General features: G+C 43.9%; 1 protein-coding gene across 10 annotated transcripts in view; it reads left to right on the top strand.

Annotated features, from left to right (window-relative positions):
* dlg4b (discs, large homolog 4b (Drosophila)) overlaps positions 1 to 16,868 on the top strand; it is a 126,543-nt gene extending 109,675 nt beyond the window's left edge. For all 10 annotated transcript variants that reach the window (XM_035410689.1, XM_035410688.1, XM_035410692.1 and 7 more), the window contains 14 exons: positions 1,403 to 1,547; positions 2,163 to 2,301; positions 2,585 to 2,741; positions 6,020 to 6,122; positions 6,948 to 7,062; positions 7,531 to 7,707; positions 8,622 to 8,664; positions 8,849 to 8,879; positions 10,384 to 10,431; positions 10,942 to 11,043; positions 11,373 to 11,545; positions 11,688 to 11,800; positions 13,543 to 13,634; positions 13,897 to 16,868. In XM_035410689.1, the coding sequence (XP_035266580.1) occupies positions 1,403 to 1,547; positions 2,163 to 2,301; positions 2,585 to 2,741; positions 6,020 to 6,122; positions 6,948 to 7,062; positions 7,531 to 7,707; positions 8,622 to 8,664; positions 8,849 to 8,879; positions 10,384 to 10,431; positions 10,942 to 11,043; positions 11,373 to 11,545; positions 11,688 to 11,800; positions 13,543 to 13,634; positions 13,897 to 14,003 (1,545 nt within the window). In that variant the 3' untranslated portion in view covers positions 14,004 to 16,868. The remainder of the gene's footprint in view (positions 1 to 1,402; positions 1,548 to 2,162; positions 2,302 to 2,584; positions 2,742 to 6,019; positions 6,123 to 6,947; positions 7,063 to 7,530; positions 7,708 to 8,621; positions 8,665 to 8,848; positions 8,880 to 10,383; positions 10,432 to 10,941; positions 11,044 to 11,372; positions 11,546 to 11,687; positions 11,801 to 13,542; positions 13,635 to 13,896) is intronic.
* Positions 16,869 to 22,021: the final 5,153 nt, after the last annotated feature.

Below are 22,021 nucleotides of genomic sequence, written 5' to 3'. Positions count from 1 at the left end.
GATTGTGAATAGTGAGATAAAGAGGGGCTTAAATTCCTTAAATCAAGATGGAACTTCTCTTTTGCAACATAAAACGCAAATTAGGACAGGAAGCAAGTGAAAGTCAGCAGGTAATTCCTCAATGTGTAGTGTTTCGGTCATTGTTGAAAAGAATGATGAAAAATTGATGCAGGAAATTGTAGCAGCCTGTAACATTTTAAAACCTTGATTGTACTGTATATTTGTCATTGAACGCTTTTGTGAAGGCGATTTGGCTGCCATGTCTGATTCACTTTCTAATCTAAAGCATCCTAATTTGCTTGTGACTCGCGTGTTTTCGAGGTTTTCGTTGATGCAATGTGATTATTCAGCAGCAGCTAGTGTAATGTTCAGCCGGTCTAAAATTATGTCCAGTTATTTGTCGGCGAGGTAGGCTGCTCGCGTTAAGCTGTACATTTTCTGTGGGCTCACGCTATGCTGCGTTTCCCACGCAGGTTGGGTTGCGCTAGGTCTGATCTGAATCTGTACAGGATCTGGTTATCTATGGGTCTGTTCCGGTTTGGGTCTGCTTGCGTTTTGGGTCGCTGTCATTTGAAAATGAATTTATTCACTTTGCCATCGTGGAGGAAGTCTACTGATCTAAATTGGATCAGGCAACCTTTAATACGTACACACGCGTACAGAGACACCACCCGCCTACATACACAAACAAGCGGGCATGCACACATACACCCATGCACAAACACTCCCAGCACCTGCGTTCACTCAGGCATTAACACAAACGAATGCTCACATACTCTCAATCGATCACATCCAAAAAAAACCCCCATAAATAGAACCTACGTCTGTAATCCTTCACTTGGCTTTTAATGGAACCAGAGTGAATGGCCAGGCCATCGAAAGTATGCAGTGATGAATAGCAGTTAGAGTGAAAATGGTCCTGAACACTTATGCTGCAATGCTGCCCTCTGCAGTTCATATTGGGAACACACATGCAAACACGTGCACATAGCAGCAAGTCAATTCCTTTGGAATGTGAAGACCACTGAAATCAATGAATAAATATGCATCTTACAATAAAGGGACTCTAAATGCAAATATATTGTCATATTGTTCAAAATATTTCAGATATATATATGGAATAGGACCTTGATATTAAAGTGCATAATATAATTTTTAGTGAAAATAGCTTCTCATTGATAGTGCACCACTTGTTTCATTCCATATTGTTTATAAACTGTCAGAACTTATTAGATTTAAAAAAGGGGATGTGTGTGACTTGGAGCCACTGCCAACCTGATATGTGCTACCTCAGTGTGATTTATAAACAGGAAGGGGATCTGACTAACGCAGTGTCCTCTCAAACCGGATTATGTTGGGTTGGGTGTGTAAGTCCTGTGCCTCTCCGCCCCCGCGCTCCCAGGTGAACACAGTGTCTCTGGAGGACGTGATGCACGAGGATGCGGTGGGGGCGTTGAAGAACACGGCGGAGGTGGTGTACCTGAGGGTGGCCAAGCCCACCACCCTGTACCCCACCGACAGCTACAACCCCCCCGACCTCACCAGCTGTGAGTCCTCCCAGCCCCGTGTGTGCGCGTGTGTGTGTGTGGGTGTATTTGCGCATGTGTGTGCCTGCATGCGTGTGCGTGTGCGTGTGCGTGTGCGTGTGTGTGTGTGTGTGTGTGTGTGTGGGTGTATTTGCGCATGTGTGTGTGTGTGTGTGTGTGTGTGTGTGGGTGTATTTGCGCATGTGTGTGCGTGCATGTGTGTGTGTGTGTGTGTGTGTGCTTTTATTTGTGCTTCATTAGAAATATTCTACTGTATGAAATATTACAGATGTAGAAAAAAGCCCAGTATTTAGCCACATATCGCTCCTCCTGTTAATGTGATTGTTAAATGCCATTTTTCACATTTGGCCTATGTATAAAATACTGTTACATACATTTATCTATTCACGAGCATGGTATATGAGGGTATGTATTTTTGTGTTATATATTGTTACACATAACACAAAAATACATTTAGTTTGTTGTTTTTGCAGTAAGCCTTATTTCATGATTTTGTTTGACCTGCCAGTAAAATTACAAATGAATCAAAGTGAATTGGATTGTACCTTGTTTTAAAATCTCAGGAAATTCCCCATGTCCCCATTTAGTCTTACAAAGCCCTCTTTTACATCGTAGCGTACTCTCCACACATGGACAATGAGATGGGCCATCCCAACTACCTGACCTCGGAATACCCACAAGCCCTCACTCCCACCTCCCCACGCAGGTATTCTCCCATCCCCAAGGGCATGATGGGAGATGATGACATACCAAGGTAGGTCCCTCTCTGTTTACTGGTTTATACCCACAGTGTTGTTGGGGAGAGCCTTCTAACATTCTGTTCCTCATTTCTTTGTACCATACAACTACAAATTCTCTATTTCCCCCTCTCTCTCTCCCGCCCCTCTCCCCATTTCCCTCTTTTCATTGTGTCTTGTGTCCCGCTGCTTCCCCTCTCCTCATCCCTCTTTTCTCACTTCCTGATTGTTTGCACCCTCCCTCTCTCCCTCTCTCCCTCTCTCCCTCCTTTCTGGCCCCTCTGGCTCTGTCTCCTGCAGGGAGCCCAGGAGGGTTCTCATCCACCGGGGCTCCACGGGGCTGGGCTTCAACATCGTGGGCGGTGAGGATGGCGAGGGCATCTTCATCTCCTTCATCCTGGCGGGGGGCCCGGCCGACCTGAGCGGGGAACTGCGCAAGGGCGACCAGATACTGAGTGTGAGTCTCTCCAAAATCACACCCCCTCCAACACCCCTCCCTCTGTCTGTTTCTTCCTCTTCCATCCTCTGCGATTTACCTTTCCCCAGATCCTTTCTTTTCTCTTCTGCCCGACGCCTCTGTGGTTATGCTATGTTTGTCCAGCTCAACAATGAGACAGAATGTCAGTTTTAATACCAGTGTGGCGGTTTACCAGTATGTAAGGTCTGGTATAATTAGCAGTGAACCGTTTGCAGGTCAGTCACCTCAGCTGTGTTTCATTTCCTCATGTGCGCCTGAATTTGTGCAAATGCTGCACCATATAGCCACTCCCAGAATCCCTTGCTCCCAGTTTGACTTATGGGATCTGGCGAAAAGTGGACTGGCTGCTTTGAACATTAGTTTAGCAGAGTCGCTGGTCATTCCTTTGGGGAGAAGCTTGAAGGAGAAGAAAGAGAGTTTTAGGCTATTTTTCCACATGAGCCTGAAGACTGAAGACATTCACAAGCTGAAAGCATATTGTAAACATTAATCACAGTGGGGGTGAATGTGATTTGCCTTTTTCCGGACATGTGATGATTCATTAAAGAGGAACAGCTGACAAGGAGTAGTTGAGACTTAGTGAAAATATTTGAATAGATCCTTTCAAACAAAAGAATCTATTCATAATGAGAATATGAGAACAGTGTCCATCACTTTTCCCTTGGGCCTGTGGGCCTATCTTCCTTCTCAGACCCAGCAGACCCAGCTGTTTGAAAGCTGAATCATGTCTGACTGTCTGACTGTCTGACTGTCTGTCTGTCTGTCTGTCTTCGAGCATCAATCATCTTCACCCCCCTTAGCATATTGAGTCTTCAACCTCATGCAATCTCCCTCTCTCTCTCTCTCTCTCTCACTCGCTCTCTCCCCCTCTCTCCTCTTTCCTTCTCACTGTTTGAAACTAAAACAGGGGGTCAGCATACTGAACGGGGTTCTCAGTGCTCCCGTGGTTTGAATCCGCATACTACAAAGTACAAACGGAATAAAAATAGACATGGTGTATTTGGGGTGCAGTTTGAGTTTGTGTGGCTGATGAGGGGGGTTGTGAGATCACATTGCCATGATGGGGGGGGGGGGGGGTCAGAGGTGTGCTTGATGATTTTTGACCAGGTTTTATTTATTGTTTATGTTGTTTTTGGTTTGATGCTGTGTGTATTGATCCGGTAGGGTTTTTTGTTTGTTTTTTTATTTTTTATGTTATTCTAGTGTAATGATTTAGCTGTGATGTATTAATGAAGGGAAATTGAAGTCTGTCTCTCTCTCCCTCCCTCCTCCCTCTCTCTTTCTCTGTTTCTCTCCCTCTCGCCTTCTCACTGTTCGGAACTGGGAACTTTTCCCTAGCTTTTTCCCACTTTTAAAACCACTTTCGCTAGCATTTGAGCCAACTCCTCACTGGCACAAAAAGGTGCCAGTGTGTAAGACTTCTACACACTGGTGCTTTTTCTGCGGCCCCCTCCCCTTCCTTTTCCTCTCCCCCCCCCCCATGCGCTCCATCATCCCCTCCGATCTCCATTACCACATCGCCCCCCCCACCTCCTTCATCCTGTCCTTCTATCACCCCATCAATCTCCGCAGCGGCGCTCACGGAGTCATTAAAGAAAGGCCCCCACACCAGCTGTGGGGTCGGTTCCAAACGCTCGCTCCGTAATTGGTGCGGCTGATTTACGGTCCCAATTAAACCAAGGTCATGCCAACCACTGTATTTCCCAGGTTTATGACCGCGCGGTCCACGGAAGTGGCTTTTTTTTAATGAGGAATGGTGACCATGGCGTGAGACATGTCTACATCGCTACATTAATAATCACAACGTGGCGTCCACCAATAGCACGCCGCTGTAAATTCATAACTGAGGTGTTGCCGTGAATGCAATTTAGACTGTGGGAAATGATGCCCCTGTTGACTCTCTGACCCTGCCCACCCTCCCCCCCCCTCTCTCTGGTGTCAGGTGAATTTAATGTTGACCCCTCCCCCATCTCTCACTTTCTCCATGACACTCTCTGTAGATTTACTCTCCTCAAATTCCGTTTCAAAGTTCTTTATTGGAAATGAAATTGTGGCTAATAGCAGTTAGCAGTGAAGTCATATGATAACAAAAGGTCAACCCATTATTGTTCATTCGAACTTAATGGAGCAGTAACTATTGCAACTATGATAATTACCAAAGCGACCCAAATGATATAAGTTATATAAAAGCTGGTAATTGGCACGCAATTCCCTAATGCTGTCATTTTTACACATTTCTTTGAGGGCAGTAAGCTTCAGGCTGTTCTCTGAAAATGGCCTGTCCCTTAGTGTCTTACAATGTCCAGTTCTCATAATAGGTTTTTGGCACTTGAAATAATGTGAATCAGTTTTTAGTTCAGCATACTGTGCCAAGCTCACATTGAGTCAGTGGCCTTCACGAGGTAGTGACTTGTCCTGTTCATCCAACCAAAGTTTCGCAGAACAACTTAGATGCCTTTTAATGACTCCTAATCATTTGAATTGTTTCTTCTTGCCAGCATCCCCCAGTTCATGCCATTGCTCAGTGCCTCAGTGATCTCTTAGGTGGCATAAGGCCGGTTATAGTGCTGCCAACTGCTGCAAATGTCCGTTTGGAAGACAGTCTGTACTTTTCCCCCCTTTCTGTAGATGTCTCAGTGTTTGGCCATGATGAGCTTTTTTATAGAACGCTGGCAGAACGTGTGTGTATTTACTGCATTGCAGGAGGAGGAAGCACATCTCTTGTCTCACGGTGATGACTGAATCTGTTTTGCATTGGGTTCCAGGTTCACCTGCGTTGACCTTCTTTAATGGCTCCATTTTGACTGGTGCATCTGTGTCTGGGTCAGATTTGTGCCAGATTTGTGTCTCTGACAGTGAGGAGGCTTTTTGCTGAATTGAGATCTTTTTATAATATGCATTGCTGGAATAGTGGTGATCTCATGTTGGTTACAGCTCGGTCAAATTCTGCTGTAAAAGATGCATTTCCTGGCCATATTCAAGATTAGTTACACAGATTTGTAAACCTACACATATGCTCTCATTGAGTCTTAGTTTTGATCAAATCTAAGTTTATTGTCACTTTCATGAGTATTTATCTCTTCTGCTTGAGTTAAAAATGAGTCAAGGATGTCCTGTCCGCTGTTCTTCCTCTTTCAATCTCTCTTTCTCGCTCTCTCTCACTGTGACTGTATGCTGACCCTCTCTGTCTCTCTCTCTCTCTCTCTCTCTCTCTCTCTCTTTCTGTGACTGTGCACTGACCCTCTCTGGCTCTGCAGGTTAATGGAGTGGACCTTCGGCATGCCACACATGAGCAGGCTGCTGCTGCACTGAAGAACGCCGGACAAACTGTCACCATCATCGCCCAGTACAGACCCGAGGGTCAGTCCAATACAGCGCAGCACAGACAAGCTGGACATACAGTACAGACAATATACACACAATAAAATACAAACCAGCCCAGTACTCCACAATACAGACCAGCTGGACACAGTACAGATTATATACACACAATAAAATACAAACCAGCCCAATACTCCACAATACAGACCAGCTGAATACACACAGTGGAGATAATATTGATGTAATGTAACACAAGCCAAACTAATGCTACACAGTAAGGATAATAGCAGAGAAATAAAGTGTAGACTTAATTTTTTTTGCTATTAAGAACACATAATGATGGTGTGTGTTGTGTGTTCAGAGTACAGTCCTTTTAAGAACTCATAATGGCGGTGTGTGTTGTGTGTACTGCCCTTTTAAGAGCACACAATGACGGTGTGTGTTGTGTGTGCTCAGAGTACAGCCGTTTGAAGAGCACATAATGACAGTGTGTGTTGTGTGTTCAGAGTATAGCCCTTTTAAGAGCACATAATGACGGTGTGTGTTGTGTGTTCAGAGTATAGCCCTTTTAAGAGCACGCAATGACGGTGTGTGTTGTGTGTGCTCAGAGTACAGCCGTTTGAAGAGCACATAATGACAGTGTGTGTTGTGTGTTCAGAGTATAGCCCTTTTAAGAGCACATAATGACGGTGTGTGTTGTGTGTGTTCAGAGTACAGCCGTTTGAAGAGCACATAATGACGGTGTGTGTTGTGTGTGCTCAGAGTACCGCCGTTGGAAGAGCACATAATGACAGTGTGTGTTGTGTGTTCAGAGTATAGCCCTTTTAAGAGCACATAATGACGGTGTGTGTTGTGTGTGTTCAGAGTATAGCCGTTTTGAGGCGAAGATCCACGATCTGCGGGAGCAGCTCATGAATAGCAGTATGGGCTCTGGGACCACATCACTGAGGAGCAACGCCAAGAGGAGCTTCTACATCAGGTACCTGCTCTACATATACATAGCACATAGTGCAAATACATTAACTATCTACACAACATAACCACACAACATTACACAACTACACAACACTGTGCATTCAAGCCACAAAATATAGATATCTCACAGCCCATGTAGCTACAGCTGCACCTCACCATTGTACCACAATGTACTACACAAATACACAGTACTTCACTTACTTCATAACTAAGATTCACTGCATAATAACACAACTGCACATCACTACACGCAATATCACTGAAATATCACTGAAAGTCAACCCCCATAGCTTCTGTTTCTCTTTCTCCAATTTAGTTTGTATAATGACATTTTCTTCCTCTCTTCCTCTCTCCCTCAAATATCTCTCTCTCACACACACACACACACACACACACACTCTCTCTCTCTCTCACTCTGTCTCTCTCACACACACACACACACTCCCTCCCTGTCACCCCCTCTCTCTCTCAGGGCCCTGTTTGACTACGATAAGACCGCAGACTGTGGCTTCCTGAGTCAGGCGGTGGGCTTCCGCTTTGGGGAGGTGCTGCACGTGCTGGACTGCGGGGACGAGGAGTGGTGGCAGGCGCGACGGGTCAGCATCCAGGGCGAGTGCGACGAGGTCGGGTTCATACCCAGCAAGAGGAGGTCAGCTGCCTGCCTGTCCCTCTCACTGACTCCCTCTGGGTCTGCTGTACCTCCCTGTCTGTCCCTCTCACTGACTCCCTCTGGGTCTGCTCTACCTCCCTGTCTGTCCCTCTCCATAACTCCCTCTGGGTCTGCTCTACCTCCCTGTCTGTCCCTCTCACTGACTCCCTCTGGATCTGCTCTTGTCCATCTGCCTGTCTCACTGTGCATTACCATTAACACCGTGTAAAAAATGAATCTGGAGCTGTTATCTGAAATACACTGCTTTTAGTTTGATGTCCCCAACTATTTTACAGTCTCATCACTGGGGCTGTGCATTTGTGATATGCATTGATACAAGGAAGTAAGACGCAAGCGAGTGTGTGTTGTTGCAATTATTGATGTGGATATCACAGATTCTGGATATCACAATCTTTATAACAAACCCAATAACACAGTCTCATATATAATAATGTTGTTGATCCATGAAATGGATTTACAAATAATGTATAATGATTTTTACTGAGTAAAGGTAAGACTACATTAATAATCAAAAAGTTTTTTTTAAATTAAATGTGGGATATATTCTTCTACAAGAAAATAACTTTCATGGATAAATAAGGTAGCACTAGCTATATAGCTAGGCCAACTAGCTAATAATAAAGGATTTCATGCTTTGACAAACATAACCATCTATTTATCTAGGTAGAACAGTACATTTACTGAAATAATGTTTTCTGTTCAAAGGTTTGGTGCTACCATGAATCTGGGAACCTACTGTACTAGATTTTCTGCCCAGAAAAAAAACATTTCCTTCTGTGTAGCAACAGTTCCCATTAACATCAGAAACAAGTTAAAAAATGAGAATGTGGGTCCAGAATGTCAATTTTGTAATATGTTAAGTCTTTCCTCCCTTCTCTCTCCTACCTCCACAGGGTTGAGCGGAAGGAGTGGTCGCGAATGAAGACGAAAGACAGGGTAAGTTTTGATGCATAACTATCTGCATGGTCTACAATAATCAAAGTTGAGACTTTCATTGTGTACATTGAGATGAAACGCAGCTTGGGTTGTGTGTGTGTGTGAGTCTTTTTGTTTTTATTTCTCTCTTCCTTTATTATTCTCACTTCCTCCTCTTCTGACGGCCTGTGTTCTTCTTGTACAGGACCGAAGTCGAGACAGCATAGGATCGCAAGGTAAATCTGGCACACAGGAAATGGGCTTCGCTCACCTGTTAATAAACTGTGCAGATTGTTCATTTAGCACTATAGAAATTACTCAGGACTGAGTTTTAGTGTTATAATAGATTGTCAAAATCTGAGCTCATAAATCACCATAATGAAGTCACGCTCATAACGTGATGGAAGCCGATGACGTCACCGTGGGAGAAATGAAGCTGTACTGTTGCAGCTAGTTTTCAATGCTAATGCATGTTTGCTCATACATATTAATTAGCTTCGCACATCTGCAGCATTAAATTGTGACTGAAGCTGCGAGTCTTTTCCTGCATATTATGCATATTAATGCAAAGACTTCTATGGTGCTAAAATCATGGCCTTGTATTTCCTACAGCGTGAATATTTTAGCTTGTAATTCAAGCCTCCATGCGATTCTACATGCACATCAGCCCGCCTGTTGAAAAATCTTCAAAACAAGTATATTTCAGGCTTTCTGAATCATCTTAATGAGTTGGATAAATAACAAATTATACCAAATATGAATAATATGAAAATATTTTGTTTAACAGTAATATATGATTTTTATAATATGATTTTTACAACTACTTGAACTAAAAGAACCTTTGTTGGATTATATTTAGGCATTAAACTTAAGCATCTTGAGCTAATAAATCTTTTTTGACACAAATGCTATGGTATGAAGAACACACTGACAAAATAACCACTATCTAATATCTACTAGCCTATATCTTTGTGTTTTACAAATATTGGAAAACTTCCATCCTATTGGAATTGCCTAGAATAATGAATTCAGTTAATGCATGTGTCAGATTATACCAAACTCATTATGATACACCTCTATTAATCGAATTGATCGGGGCTTTATCACACCCATTTACCTTACCGTGCATTTTACTTCAGGGACTACAGAGACATGTGGATTTTGGCTGAATTTCAGGCAAAACTGGCTGAAAAGGCAGGGCCCTAGTTGTAATTGATCTGTCATGATAATGGAGCTTATCCCAGTTCACACTTTTCCACATAAGAGACGTTAAGAGATGCTCATTTGAATGTTTTGCAGTGTTTTTCAAAATGTCTAATGGGTTCCATTATGGTGTCCCAACAGTAAATGAGCATTAATGTTGCATTTGCACTTGTTACTTTGGTGGTGCCCAAGGAAAAAAAAATCAATGGTGACTCATGGGAGTGCGGAAGCATAAAACCATTTTGAACACAGTTTGAAATTAAAGTATTACATTATGAACCGAGCATGGTGTTATGAACATTTAAATAAAGAGTACCTACTGCTGTGTCGGTATGTGCCTAGCTCACTCGGGGATAATATTTAAACAACATAGCGTGAATACAACTGTGCCAGGTATAAAAACACCATTTGATGTGTTAAGTTTGACTCGTATCAAGAGACACAATATGGAAATGTTTTTTAGGGTTAAACTGAACTCTGACTTGTGAATGTCTTCTGAGCAAACGTGATTAATTCAGATGTTTTCTGTGGTTCTAGGGAGAGATGATTTCATACAGAGCTATGAGATGGTCACGCAAGTGGAAGGTGAGGCTACTTTAATTCATATTTTGTGAGTCTTGTTGGATGTACTGCTGTATTCACACACTGTAGGAGGTTTACAAGTCTAAGTGTTACGCAATTATGTATGGAGTCCTACATGGGAGTCAAAATGATTTGTATGAAGCAAATTCGGTGCTGTTTTGTTGTCACAGATCAAATCACTCTGTGGTTAGTGATTTAGTAAAGTAGGTCTGTTTCAGCGCTCAGAATCACATCCTCAGTAATGCTATCCTCACATTAGCAGATGTGCCTCTGGGCTCTGGGGACAGCTAGGCTCTATCCGGTTACATTAGGATTAAAAAACGTATTGACATAAAATTACAATTAACCTTTTCTTCCTCTCCTTTTTCTCCATTGCCTCATCTGCCCTCTGTGTCTATTTCTCAACTCCTCTTTCCCTCTTTCTTTCCTTCCCCCTGTCCTATTCCTCTCCCAACTTCTTTCTGTCTTTCTCCATCTTTCTCTCTCTCTCTCTCAATCCCCCTCTCCCCCCAGTGCATTACGCGCGGCCGATCATCATCCTCGGCCCGACGAAGGACCGCGTGAACGATGACCTGCTGTCTGAATTCCCCGACAAGTTTGGGTCCTGTGTTCCCCGTGAGTCTTTCACTTACTTCCAAACCAATGAATACATTTTCACATATCAGAGACACATTGGATGCAATGTAAATGCTATGTCAAAAAAAAAAGTCACTCTGGATAAGAGTATCTGCCAAATGCCTGTAATGTAATGTAATGCACACTTACGTGCTCACACAGACACACGCTCATGCACACATAAACACACACATACACTCACATGCACACACAAACACTCACACGCGCACACACATACACTCACATGCACACACAAACACACACACGCACACACTGGCACTTGTGTGCACTTTCACTGCGCTGATTAAATGACTCCCCCGCTCCCACAGACACCACGCGGCCCAAGCGGGAGTATGAGGTGGACGGGCGGGACTACCACTTTGTGTCGTCACGGGAGCAGATGGAGAAGGACATTCAGAGCCACCGCTTCATCGAAGCCGGGCAGTACAACAGCCACCTGTATGGCACCAGCGTCCAGAGCGTCCGGGAGGTGGCAGAGCAGGTACCCGAGAGAGGGGGAGCGGGGAGGAGCAGGGCCAGCATGTGGGCACTGGGTAATCCTTACATGGTAAAAGCCATTTTCAGCCATTCAATGAAAATCCTGTCTCTCTCCCCCCCCTTTGCCTCTCTTTCTCTGTGAGCAGCAAGGGAAGCACTGCATCCTGGACGTGTCAGCCAATGCCGTGCGGAGACTGCAGGCCGCCCAGCTCCACCCCATCGCTATCTTCATCCGCCCCAGATCTCTGGAAAATATTTTGTACGCCTTCCTGCTACAGCACCTACAGTATTCACTCAGTTCTTCTGTAACAGTAATCTCCTACACTACCTACTGCAGGACCTACACACTGAGTTCTGTAACAGCTGATCTCCCATAGTATCTACTGCAGGACCTACACACTGAGTTCTCAAGCAGTACTTATGTCACAGACTAACCACAACAATGCCTTCACATTGGTTCCCCCTGAAAACTAATCTCATACACTACATAATGCAAGAGCTCTACAATCAGCTCTCCTTTAAGAACCCACTCAGACACTACCCACTGCTAAACATGCACCCTCTGTTTATTCTAGACCAGTAATTAAAAAACAAAACCTAAAACTCTCTCGGCAGCTTGCAGGGTCGAAATAGAGGAGGCAGGAATCGTGCATTTAACCTGAAAATTTCTCTCAGCCTGTTTTTTGTTTTAAAAAAAAAAAAGAAAGTTAAAAAAAAAGAAGCAAGATAATAATCAGTACCGGCCAGAAGCTAGTTCCTTTTCACTAAACTCTTTCTCATGCTAGCATTCTTTTTCTTTATGTCATTGAACTGTGCAGCACATGTCTGGTGGTCATTAAACTATGTGAATAGATATACTCTATTCTTTTCTTTGCCCTCAGCCACAGTATCTCAATGATACTAGTATTAGTATTGTGTGACTGAAGTATGCTTCTGCTTTCAGTCCCTGCTGCTCATTTTCCTGTTTACACAACTGTTTAAATCCTGAACATTATTGCCATTTTGATAGTTAACTTTGTAACTTTGTGTTTTTTGCTAGGTACCCCCATAAAAGGGATTTCGATCTCAGGAGGGCTTTACTGGCAGAATAAAGGATACATAAATCAATAAAATAAAATTTGCTATTGTGTACAGGAGCTCCAGAATTTAAATCCTCATGAAAATGGCTCAATCTCCTCATCTGGGTTCGCTTGCTATCCTTTCCCATGCTTCACTCTTCAAAGCTTGTGCAATAAGCAATTACAGACCAATTTACATTTTTTGTGTTGAACGTATTGTCTGGGCAGCGATTAAACTGATTTAGCTAAATGAAACTCCGCCTTAGCGTTAAATGCACTAGCGTGCTATGAAGAAAAAGCAGGCTAGCACATGAGACTCAATTACCTGCTAGTGGGTACAGAGTACCCTGCTCAGTGGCAAGCTGGATAATCAGGGAAAATAAGTGAGAACAGTTGGAGAGAAATTAGAAGTTTAAAGGTGAAATTTCTAGCTCCTCTAGACCTCTACTTTAAGCTTGCAAACCACCACTAATACAAGCGTAAGAAGTGTTATACCCCACCCTGTAAACACCACAGTCTCACACTGCCTGCCAGACAGTATCCATCCACCCACACACTAAGCCATGTCTCAAAATCTGCCTGGTGTACTACTCACCTGTCCCCTGTATTCTCACATTATATTTTGCCACACACTCCTCTGCATTTTATGGTATCCTGAGATCACACTGATCCCTTAAACTACCTCTCTGTGGCAATAGTTTTTATGTGAAGAGCACAGCCAGGGTTCTGCAAAAGGTTTCTCTTTGAATCCTTTGAATTCTTTGAATTACTTTGCCAGACAGCTGTTGGTCCCAACTGCAACACAGACAAAGCTTTATCTCCGTGGTGACTGGGCTACATGCAGCCCGTGTGATGATAACCAATGTGCTTGATCTTAAACGGCAGTTGCAGTGGCTTGGTATGCATTGGTTTGTGTTGTTCAAGACTGATTGTTTTACTGCAGAGAGATCAACAAGCGCCTGACTGAGGAACAGGCTCGGAAGGCCCTGGACCGCGCTGTGAAACTGGAACAGGACTTCATCGAGTGCTTCTCAGGTGAGACAGCGCCCCTTCTGACGTGGAGGACACAGTGAACTACCAGTGCGACCAGCCATGCATCAAGAGCTAGTTTTCTAGATGCTGAGCGGCTCCCAGTATCGTACTCCTGCAACTGCTAATGAGACTCGATCACTGCCAATAGGAATCTATTCCTACATAAAACAATTTACTACTGTTGTGTTATCAGCACTACTATTGACCGTGCAACGTCATACAATGTAGAAAGTCAATTATCTCTCCGTTTTTTTTCACCCTGCAGCCATTGTGGAAGGAGACAGCTTCGAGGAGATCTATCACAAGATTAAGACAGTGATCGAGGAGCAGTCTGGGCCATACATCTGGATTCCTGCCAGGGAGAGACTGTGAGCCTGTCCCCCATCCAGCCATCATCTCCTCTGTCAGCTTGAAACGCACTCTGAGAGAGAGAGGGAGAGAGAGAGAGGGGGACTCAAACAGCTGACCAGCTCTGTCAACCCTATTCGCCATGACCAGACTCATGAATCATGTCTGAGAGAGAGCAAGAAAGAGATTGAGAGTGAGAGAGAGAGAGAAAGAAAGAGAAAGAGACAGAGAGCGAGCGAGAGAGAGACTGAACCCCCTGTTCCCCTGTCTTCCCATTTCTTTGTCAATCTCTTTCTATGGCCCCTCTCCAGTTAAATCCAGTCAGTGTCTGTCTGTGAGTGCGTTCTGGGAGAGACGGTGGTGAAGGGGAGAGGGGAGAATGGGAGATGAGGCTTTTGGGCCGGGGGATAAGCACAGGGAAATGGTCCCCGCCCAACAGTCCGGTTCCTTCCCTCTCTTCATCTCTCTCTCCCATTCTTCGCTCTCCTTCTCTGTCCGTCCTTCTCTTTCTCCCTCTCTCCATCACTCTGTCTCACCAGCTGCTTCCGATACTACCTTAAGCCATCCGTTTAGAGTGGTTCATCCCGCCTCGTCTGGAAAAAGTGGACAGATTATTACCGGACACGACACAGAGGAAAACGCAACGCTAGGGAAACAACAGCCCCCCGTTCCTTCCCTCTTTGCTCTCATTCCCCTCTCCTCTTACCAGACCCCGCTCTCTGTCCACTCTGAACAGAGAGGGATGGGGAGGGTGTGAGAGGGAGAAAGATAAAGTGAACGGTCTGCTTAGGAATGGATCGATTTCAAAAGAGGACCCAAAATTACAAGAGACAATCTCACAATGAAAAAGTGGAAGAGTAACTGAAAAAGTGAGAAACCTATTTATTAACAATAATAATATGAATAACTATAATGTTGTGAATTATGGCCTTTGTTTAGAAAAAGACACGGTCACGCTCTCACTCTGTCACCCACGCAGAGAGGAGATCAGACACATGGAAAAATGGAAAAATAATTTGACCCAAAAGCCCCCTCTTCTGCAGAATTTGTGCATGCTTTCTTAAAGATGTGTGAGACGGCAGCAAAAGGAAGAAGGAAGGAGAGAGTACCAGGAAACCAAGAGACGAAGAAGAAAAGAGAAGGAACAAAGCGAGGAGCAAGATTGACTTGTTTTTTGGCTCGCTCTGCTGATCCTCTTGAGGGTGCAGTCATTGTGTGAGGTCGCAAGAGAGAAAAACCATGATAGTGAGAGAGGGAGGGAAGGAGGGAGAGATGTGCTTACGGGAGAAACAAATGTGTTGAGATTAGATAAAAACACTACATTGTATTTCCCTCAACACAAAATGAGAACTGACCCTGTTTGTCCTGAGGCTTTGTCTTCTCCTTTCGGCTGAAACACGCAGCTTCGGTTTTTCCCCCGTCCCTCAACACATTTCTGGCTAAAGCGCTCTCTCTTTCTCATCCACTTTCTCACAGAGGGATGCTACATATAGGCAACAAATTTAGACAAATGTATAAATTAAATTATATCTATATTTTTAACAAACAAACAAAGAAACGTTCTAACAGGACTTTGAATCTTGAACAAATGGAATATCTTACGCAATTTTAATTTTGAGGGAAATGTGCTTTTTTTGGCGGGGGTGGGGTGATGGGAGGGGAGGGGGGTGGTTTATTTGCGTTCTGCCATTTTTGGGGTAAATGTTTTAGCAGTGGTCTGTTTGCATTCTGCGCTGCATAAAAATGTGCAGCAATATTCATACACGGGGTCAGAGGGAATGCAGAGAGTGGGAGGCCTCTGCACTTTACGGTGTTAAATGTGTTCCTGTGGACGCCTTGTCTCCTCTAGGGGGAGCTCTCAAGCTCGTTTTTGGCTCCCCCTAAACCCCTCAGTGGTCAAAGTAGGCGATACATATTCTCCAAAGTATCATTTTGGACCCAACAGTAATTTGCCTGTTCTCATAGTGGTCTTTACAAACCTACGAAAATATCCTGTAGGACAGACCAGTTTGGAATAGCATTTAGGCCAATTTACTTACAGGACAGGCAAATGAGGTGGATGTGGCCAGTCGGATAGAATTTTTTTTTGAGGGCATACGTGCTTATTGGCTACCCGTTTAAAAGTAAGGTCATAGTTGTGTGACACAGATGGCAATCTCCTGTCGAGAACCTGGCAGTGTCATTCAGAAAACGATCGCAGATTAATGGTTCGCGTGTTTCCCATCTTTCACGGGAGGAAACCGCGCTGACCGTTCGAGCGCTTTCTGACACAAAGGGTTCCAACAAAAACAGCGGCTGATTACCGCCGTTGCTAATATCAAGCTGACGTTGGCTAATCGCCAGTATCCCGCAGTTTTTGTAAACCTTAATTGGTTTGACAGGAGTGAGCCGGCCTATTGGACGTATTCTCCGTGGAAGGCATTTCATACCTTTATACCTCAGAGGAAAAAGAAAGCTTTTTAAACCGGCGCATTCCCCCTGAGTTCATCTCTCCAAGCGCTCCTGCGGTCGCCGATGAAAGCTCTCTCGCCTCGCGTTTGACTCTTATTTGAATGGCGTAGCGACCTTGTGCGCACTGGATGACGCAGAGCAGAACGCCGAGCAGACATGATGCCGTTCCGCTGCATCTCCACACAGCGCTGGTCAGTGTCCGCCACTGTTCGCACGGACAGAGCTTTCATTGTCAGTGTGTTGGCACTGTCGGTCCCCAGAGAGTCACATGACTTCCCCCCAAGTGCCAGGATGAACCAGTGTTCTGTAAGGCCACAGAAATGTCCCATTGCTTGCCACCATCGGTTGAAAAACATACTCGTGTAATGAAGTGAAGGTGGCAGACACCACCGTCGGTGGCTGTTTGTGTGATATATAAATAATATTGTTATAATCTAATACACTGTATGGGAGCTTGGCCTCTGTGGTTACATTATTATTTCTGTCATACATGTCTCTGTCTAGGGCTACTGTTTACAATCGTACATGATTCATGATATTAATGCTGTACTTCTAACACTGTACACCTTATGAAAGAACAATGGTGTAGGAAAGAGGTTCTTCCTACTGCATGAAGGCAGTGAGAGGCCATGGGCAGTCCAGCACTGTGTGTGTGCAAGTGTGTGTGTGTGTGCGCGTGTGAGTGCCTGCCTGCATGTGTGTGCGTGTGTGTGTGTGTGTGTGTGTGTGTGTGTGTGTGTGTGTGCGTGCATGCATGCACTCTCTCGCGTTAGTGAGTGTGTGACAGTGTGTCCGTGGGAAGGGGCAGAAGGCAGATGAAAACCAAATGTACTGTACGCTATCAGAGGGTGGCCGGAGATACAGCAGAACAGTGAGACATAGAAAGAGAATGATGGAATGTGTGTGAATAGGGTGGGGAGTGAATGACTGAAAAGAAAGAGAAATAGAGCTAGCCACTTTTATAATAAACAGAGAGCGTGAGAGCAAAAGAGGAAAGTGTAGCTAGTTAGACTGACATTTATTCATGTGTGTGTCTAGCTGTCCGTTTATTTCTTTATTCATCCAGTTTTGAGTGTGAATTCTGGAACAGGATCAGTTTGTGTTTGGGGAGTAAGCAAAGCTTAAAGGGGTTATTTATTTATTTATTTTTTATTTAATTTATTTGTTTATTTGCTCACTTGCTTTCTCAATTGTTAATTTGCATACTTAAGGGTCAGATGTACACCACGTATTTATTTTCATTTGTTTTTCTATGATGTAAAAACATTTCCGTTAAAAAAGTATTTGACGGAAAATATATTGATGTATATAAAGACATATCTGACTGTACAAAACTATGGGGCTTTAAATAACTCTGTATCAGGGCACATCAGAACCGGACCGTCTGCACCAGGACCAACCCGGAGACCATCGGAATTCAACCCAGATTTTATGAATCGACTCATTTGTGTTCAGCGCTCTCGGCTCTTGTCTTTGTACCGTAAAAAACTGCAACGGTTGGGTCGCCGAGGTTTACGGATGACTGGAATGTGGTCAAAGTTTGACCAGGTCTGGCTGGATCAGTGGAATAGGACATATCAGGTTATAGAGGAATAGCAGAATAAGTTTAGCAGGTGTGGTGCACAAAGATTTATGTGTACATGTATCAACATACAACGACTTACACATTGCCATCTCACAAACACATGCACGGTGGTCCTACACGTGTCTTGACACTGCTTTGACACACTGACACATTCAAAAACACACACATCCATACTCACACACGCGCGCACACACACACACACACACATACACACACACACACACAGTCTTAAGATGGAATGGGTTAATTATTTTAGTTCACAGTTTACTCATTGGATTATTCAAATGATTTCTTAATTTCCGTTTGAATCATCCATAATATTATAATGTCTGGGTTCTTTCTGTTAAAATAATTCCTTATCATATGTACTAGTTTTTATCTTAATGAATTAATGTGAAATTACAACAAACTGACACAGATGAGATTTAAAGAGTGTATTTAAAATAATTTATCTTGCAAGAAAAAGAGATTTAACAATGAACACAAAAATGAATCACATTTTATTTCAGTGAATCGCTTGTTGTAAATTAGCTATAAAAATACTAAAATAAATTACATTTAAAAAACGTTGTTTTGGAAGTGTATTGGTCTGGATGGGTGAGTTTTGTTATATTTCTTTTGTTAAATGTGTGCTTCTGCTCCTGTTGAGTTTCTGTCCAGTTTCAGAAAGAAAAAAAAAAGGTCAGACTCAGGGTTGCTATTGCATTGCTTGGTGGCCAGAGGGCAATGTTGAGCCACATGGAATAGCTGTTCTGTGGGCTTTTATATCTTTCTGCTTGCATGTATCTTCCCTCACTGCTGTTTGGTCATGAGCTCCTTTGTTTTTTTGTATTCTGCATCGCAGCCTCTTGCCTTTTCTGAGGCGAAAACATTTGTTGGTTTTCTTCCACTCTTCCGCTGTCTTGTGCTCTCTCCCCTGCTCGCCCGTGGGCACCCAAGGGAGGTCCACCCTCTTCCCCCGGAGGAAGTCTCTCAACAAAGACACTTCCTCGGCTGCCCTGACATACGGGCAGAGAGAAAGGGGCAGAGGTTTGTGTGCGAGCGCGTATGCGTCCGCTCTTTCTGTGAGATGCTCATTCCTGTCCTGGAGCGGTGGAGTGACTGAATTTTTATTGTTGTTTGTGTGCGTGCATGTGTGTGTGTGTGTCTGTGTGTGTGTGTGTGTGGGTGTGTGTGTGTGGGTGTGTGGTTGTGTGTGAGAGATTGTATTTCTGTTTGTGTGTGTGTGGGTGTTTGTGTGTTTATGTGCGTGCGGGTGAGCTTGTGTTTGCCTGTGTTTGTGTGTGTGTTTGCCTGTGTTTGCATGTCTGGCACTGTGTGTATGGATGTGTGAGTGAGCAGGATCCTCTTGAGGGAGCAGTATTCAGTGTTGCTAATTGATTCTTTCAGTGTGTCCCTGTGGGTGGCAGCAGACCCTCGCCTGTGGCCGTCTGTGCTTGCACTCACGGGCGCACTTAAAGCGTGTGACCTTGTGTGTGTGTGTGTGTGCGCATGTGTGTGTGCAAGCATATGTTCAGCGTACACAGAGGTCAAACGAAGAACCGGAGACAGACAGAAACACATGTTGTGCTAATTGATTCCGCACACTGACATCTGCAGTGTGACACAGAATTGGTTCCAGCATGTGTGTGTGTGGGGGGGGGGGGGGATCACATAAAAAAGTGACAGGTGAAGAATTGGTCATCAGATTGAATGAAATTTAGATCAGTGATGTAGAGCAGTGGCCTGGCCTCTGGGCTCCTAACAAATATCCCCAGCTTGCAATGTATTACATTATTCATTTCCCCTCATCGAGTGCAGATAAGATGCATGGTTTTACCCGATATATCTAACCACACGCACACCTGTCATTTCTGCTTAAAACCCTTGTTTATGTGCACAGTCCTTCTGGAAGGGGATCCTGTGGTCCTCCAGCCAATCATAGTCAGACAGAACAGACATGAACACAGTGGGCAGCCATGGAGCAGCATAGGTGCGATGTTACAGGGATGTTTTGGGAATGTTGTATGTGGGTGCGCTGGCTCAGACCAAGGGCTCAGGGCACAGCGCACCGTGGCAGTACCCTTTGTGGCCACGCCTCCGGGATTTTTTTCTAGAATGTTCCGCAGGCCGAGCCCCAAACCCACATGAAAGACTCGGCCACATGAATTATGAAAGGGTACGCCGGCACAGATCAATGGCACGGGGGCGGCTTTAAGCAAAGAAAAGAATAACAGAAGGCAAAAATATAGTTTTACACAAAGAGGAGAAAAGGGGATAATAGAGGGAGGGGTGGAGGATGAACTGATCATATTTCCTGTTCTCCGTCTGTTCTCTCTCTCTCTCTCCATATCCCTTTTATTTTTCTCTTGATTTCTTGAATTCCTCTTGTGGGAGACATTCCAGCTGCAACAGGCATGCATGCGCATGTACGTGAGACGCTTGATCATATTCATTTCATTGTTTCTGCGTGTAAACGTACCCCTTAGGTTACTTTCACCGACGGTATGGCTGCCTGCATGGCAAAACGGAAGATTCTCTTGCTGCGTTTGTGAGTGTCCAATCACGGGCGAGGAAGTTTGTGTTTTCCCTTCGGTCCTCATTACCCACGTGCCCGTGTGTCCCCCTGAGAGCTTCCTACCCACAAACACACTCTTTAAGTGGTGCTTACAGATTTGGGCCGCATTCCATACCTCAAACCTGGGAATTCAATTAGTCCCCCCTTCTCCTCTCACCCCATCTGTCTTCTGCCCCCAGCATATTTTCCATCACTGCTTCTTCTGCTTTGCTCAAAATCGGGCAGGCACCATTCAGAAAGACAAATATGTATCTCTTTCCTTTCCCTGCCCATCGCTAGCTCGCTATCTTATTGTTTGACCTTAATTGCTTCCGTAAAATTCTTTAAATTATCTTGCGTGGAATCCCTGAGTTCATTTCTGTATTGTGAAGCTTATAATGAAGCTGTACTTTAATATTAGTTTGGTATTGACCAATTGATTTAGAGATTTTTTTAGCTGCAAGTAATCACAATTTATTTGTATACATATCCATACATTTAAAAATATTATTTCCAATAATCAAACAACTGCCAGGCACAGTTAATGCACAGCATTAACAACAATACACAATAATCAAATCTTGCATCTATTTAAATTACAAGAATTGTTTGCTGTGTGCTAGTTGCAATTGCACTTTTATTTTGCTTCACTCTGCTGATTCCATGCCCAGTTGGTGTAATTCTCATTTTAATTTATGAGCAAATTTGTGAATAAGAAGACACACACCCAAGTCAGATGCAAATCAAATAGAGAACAAACAACAAGAAGAACATTGCGCGATCTTTGCTCCTCGATTTATTTAGTAAAATGATTGCGGTTTTGTGCGGTCTTCTTTTTGAGTTTTACGAGCAAACAAAAGATGAAAAATGCATGCGGTAGTGCGGCGGTGAGTCAGACTTTGGGTTGATGTGAAGGTTTCTCGTTCGCCCTCTGCCACACCCACGGGAGAATTTCATGTGGGGCTGACCCTCCAGGCTAATGGAAAAGCCATTGGTCTTTTGAAGAGACAAAAAGAAATGAAACACACATGCCGATTTTTATTGAATAGTATGAACCACTACAACTAAAAAGCCAATTCAAGGACAACTAATTTGCCAGTGTCTGGATGGTGATGGACTGAATATTTGGTAGTGCTTTATTCTGTCTATGGTTAGCAATGTACAGAAAGCTTAATCACCATACAACATATGTGCAAAACATGTTGTACAATTGGCACCTTAGGCAGTTTTGTTGTCCATTTCTGTTACTTTGAGGAACATTTCCTTGTTTCTGAACTCGCACACTGTTTAGCTTTTTGTCCTTGATGAAATTGAAATGGTCTGTTTTGATTGGAAAATGAAAACTATGAATAGCCATTCTTATCTGGTCAATGCAGATGCTTTGGTTGCTAATATTTTTTGAATACCTTTATGCACTGACTGGCAAACTTTTGAATTTTTGTCATTCTAATATAATTTACAAGGAAACTT

The sequence above is a fragment of the Anguilla anguilla genome, chromosome 3, assembly GCF_013347855.1.
Source record: "Anguilla anguilla isolate fAngAng1 chromosome 3, fAngAng1.pri, whole genome shotgun sequence".
Lineage (NCBI taxonomy): Eukaryota > Metazoa > Chordata > Actinopteri > Anguilliformes > Anguillidae > Anguilla > Anguilla anguilla.
The sequence above is the reverse complement of the archived record's forward strand: the minus strand, read 5'-3'. Positions and strand labels throughout refer to the sequence as shown.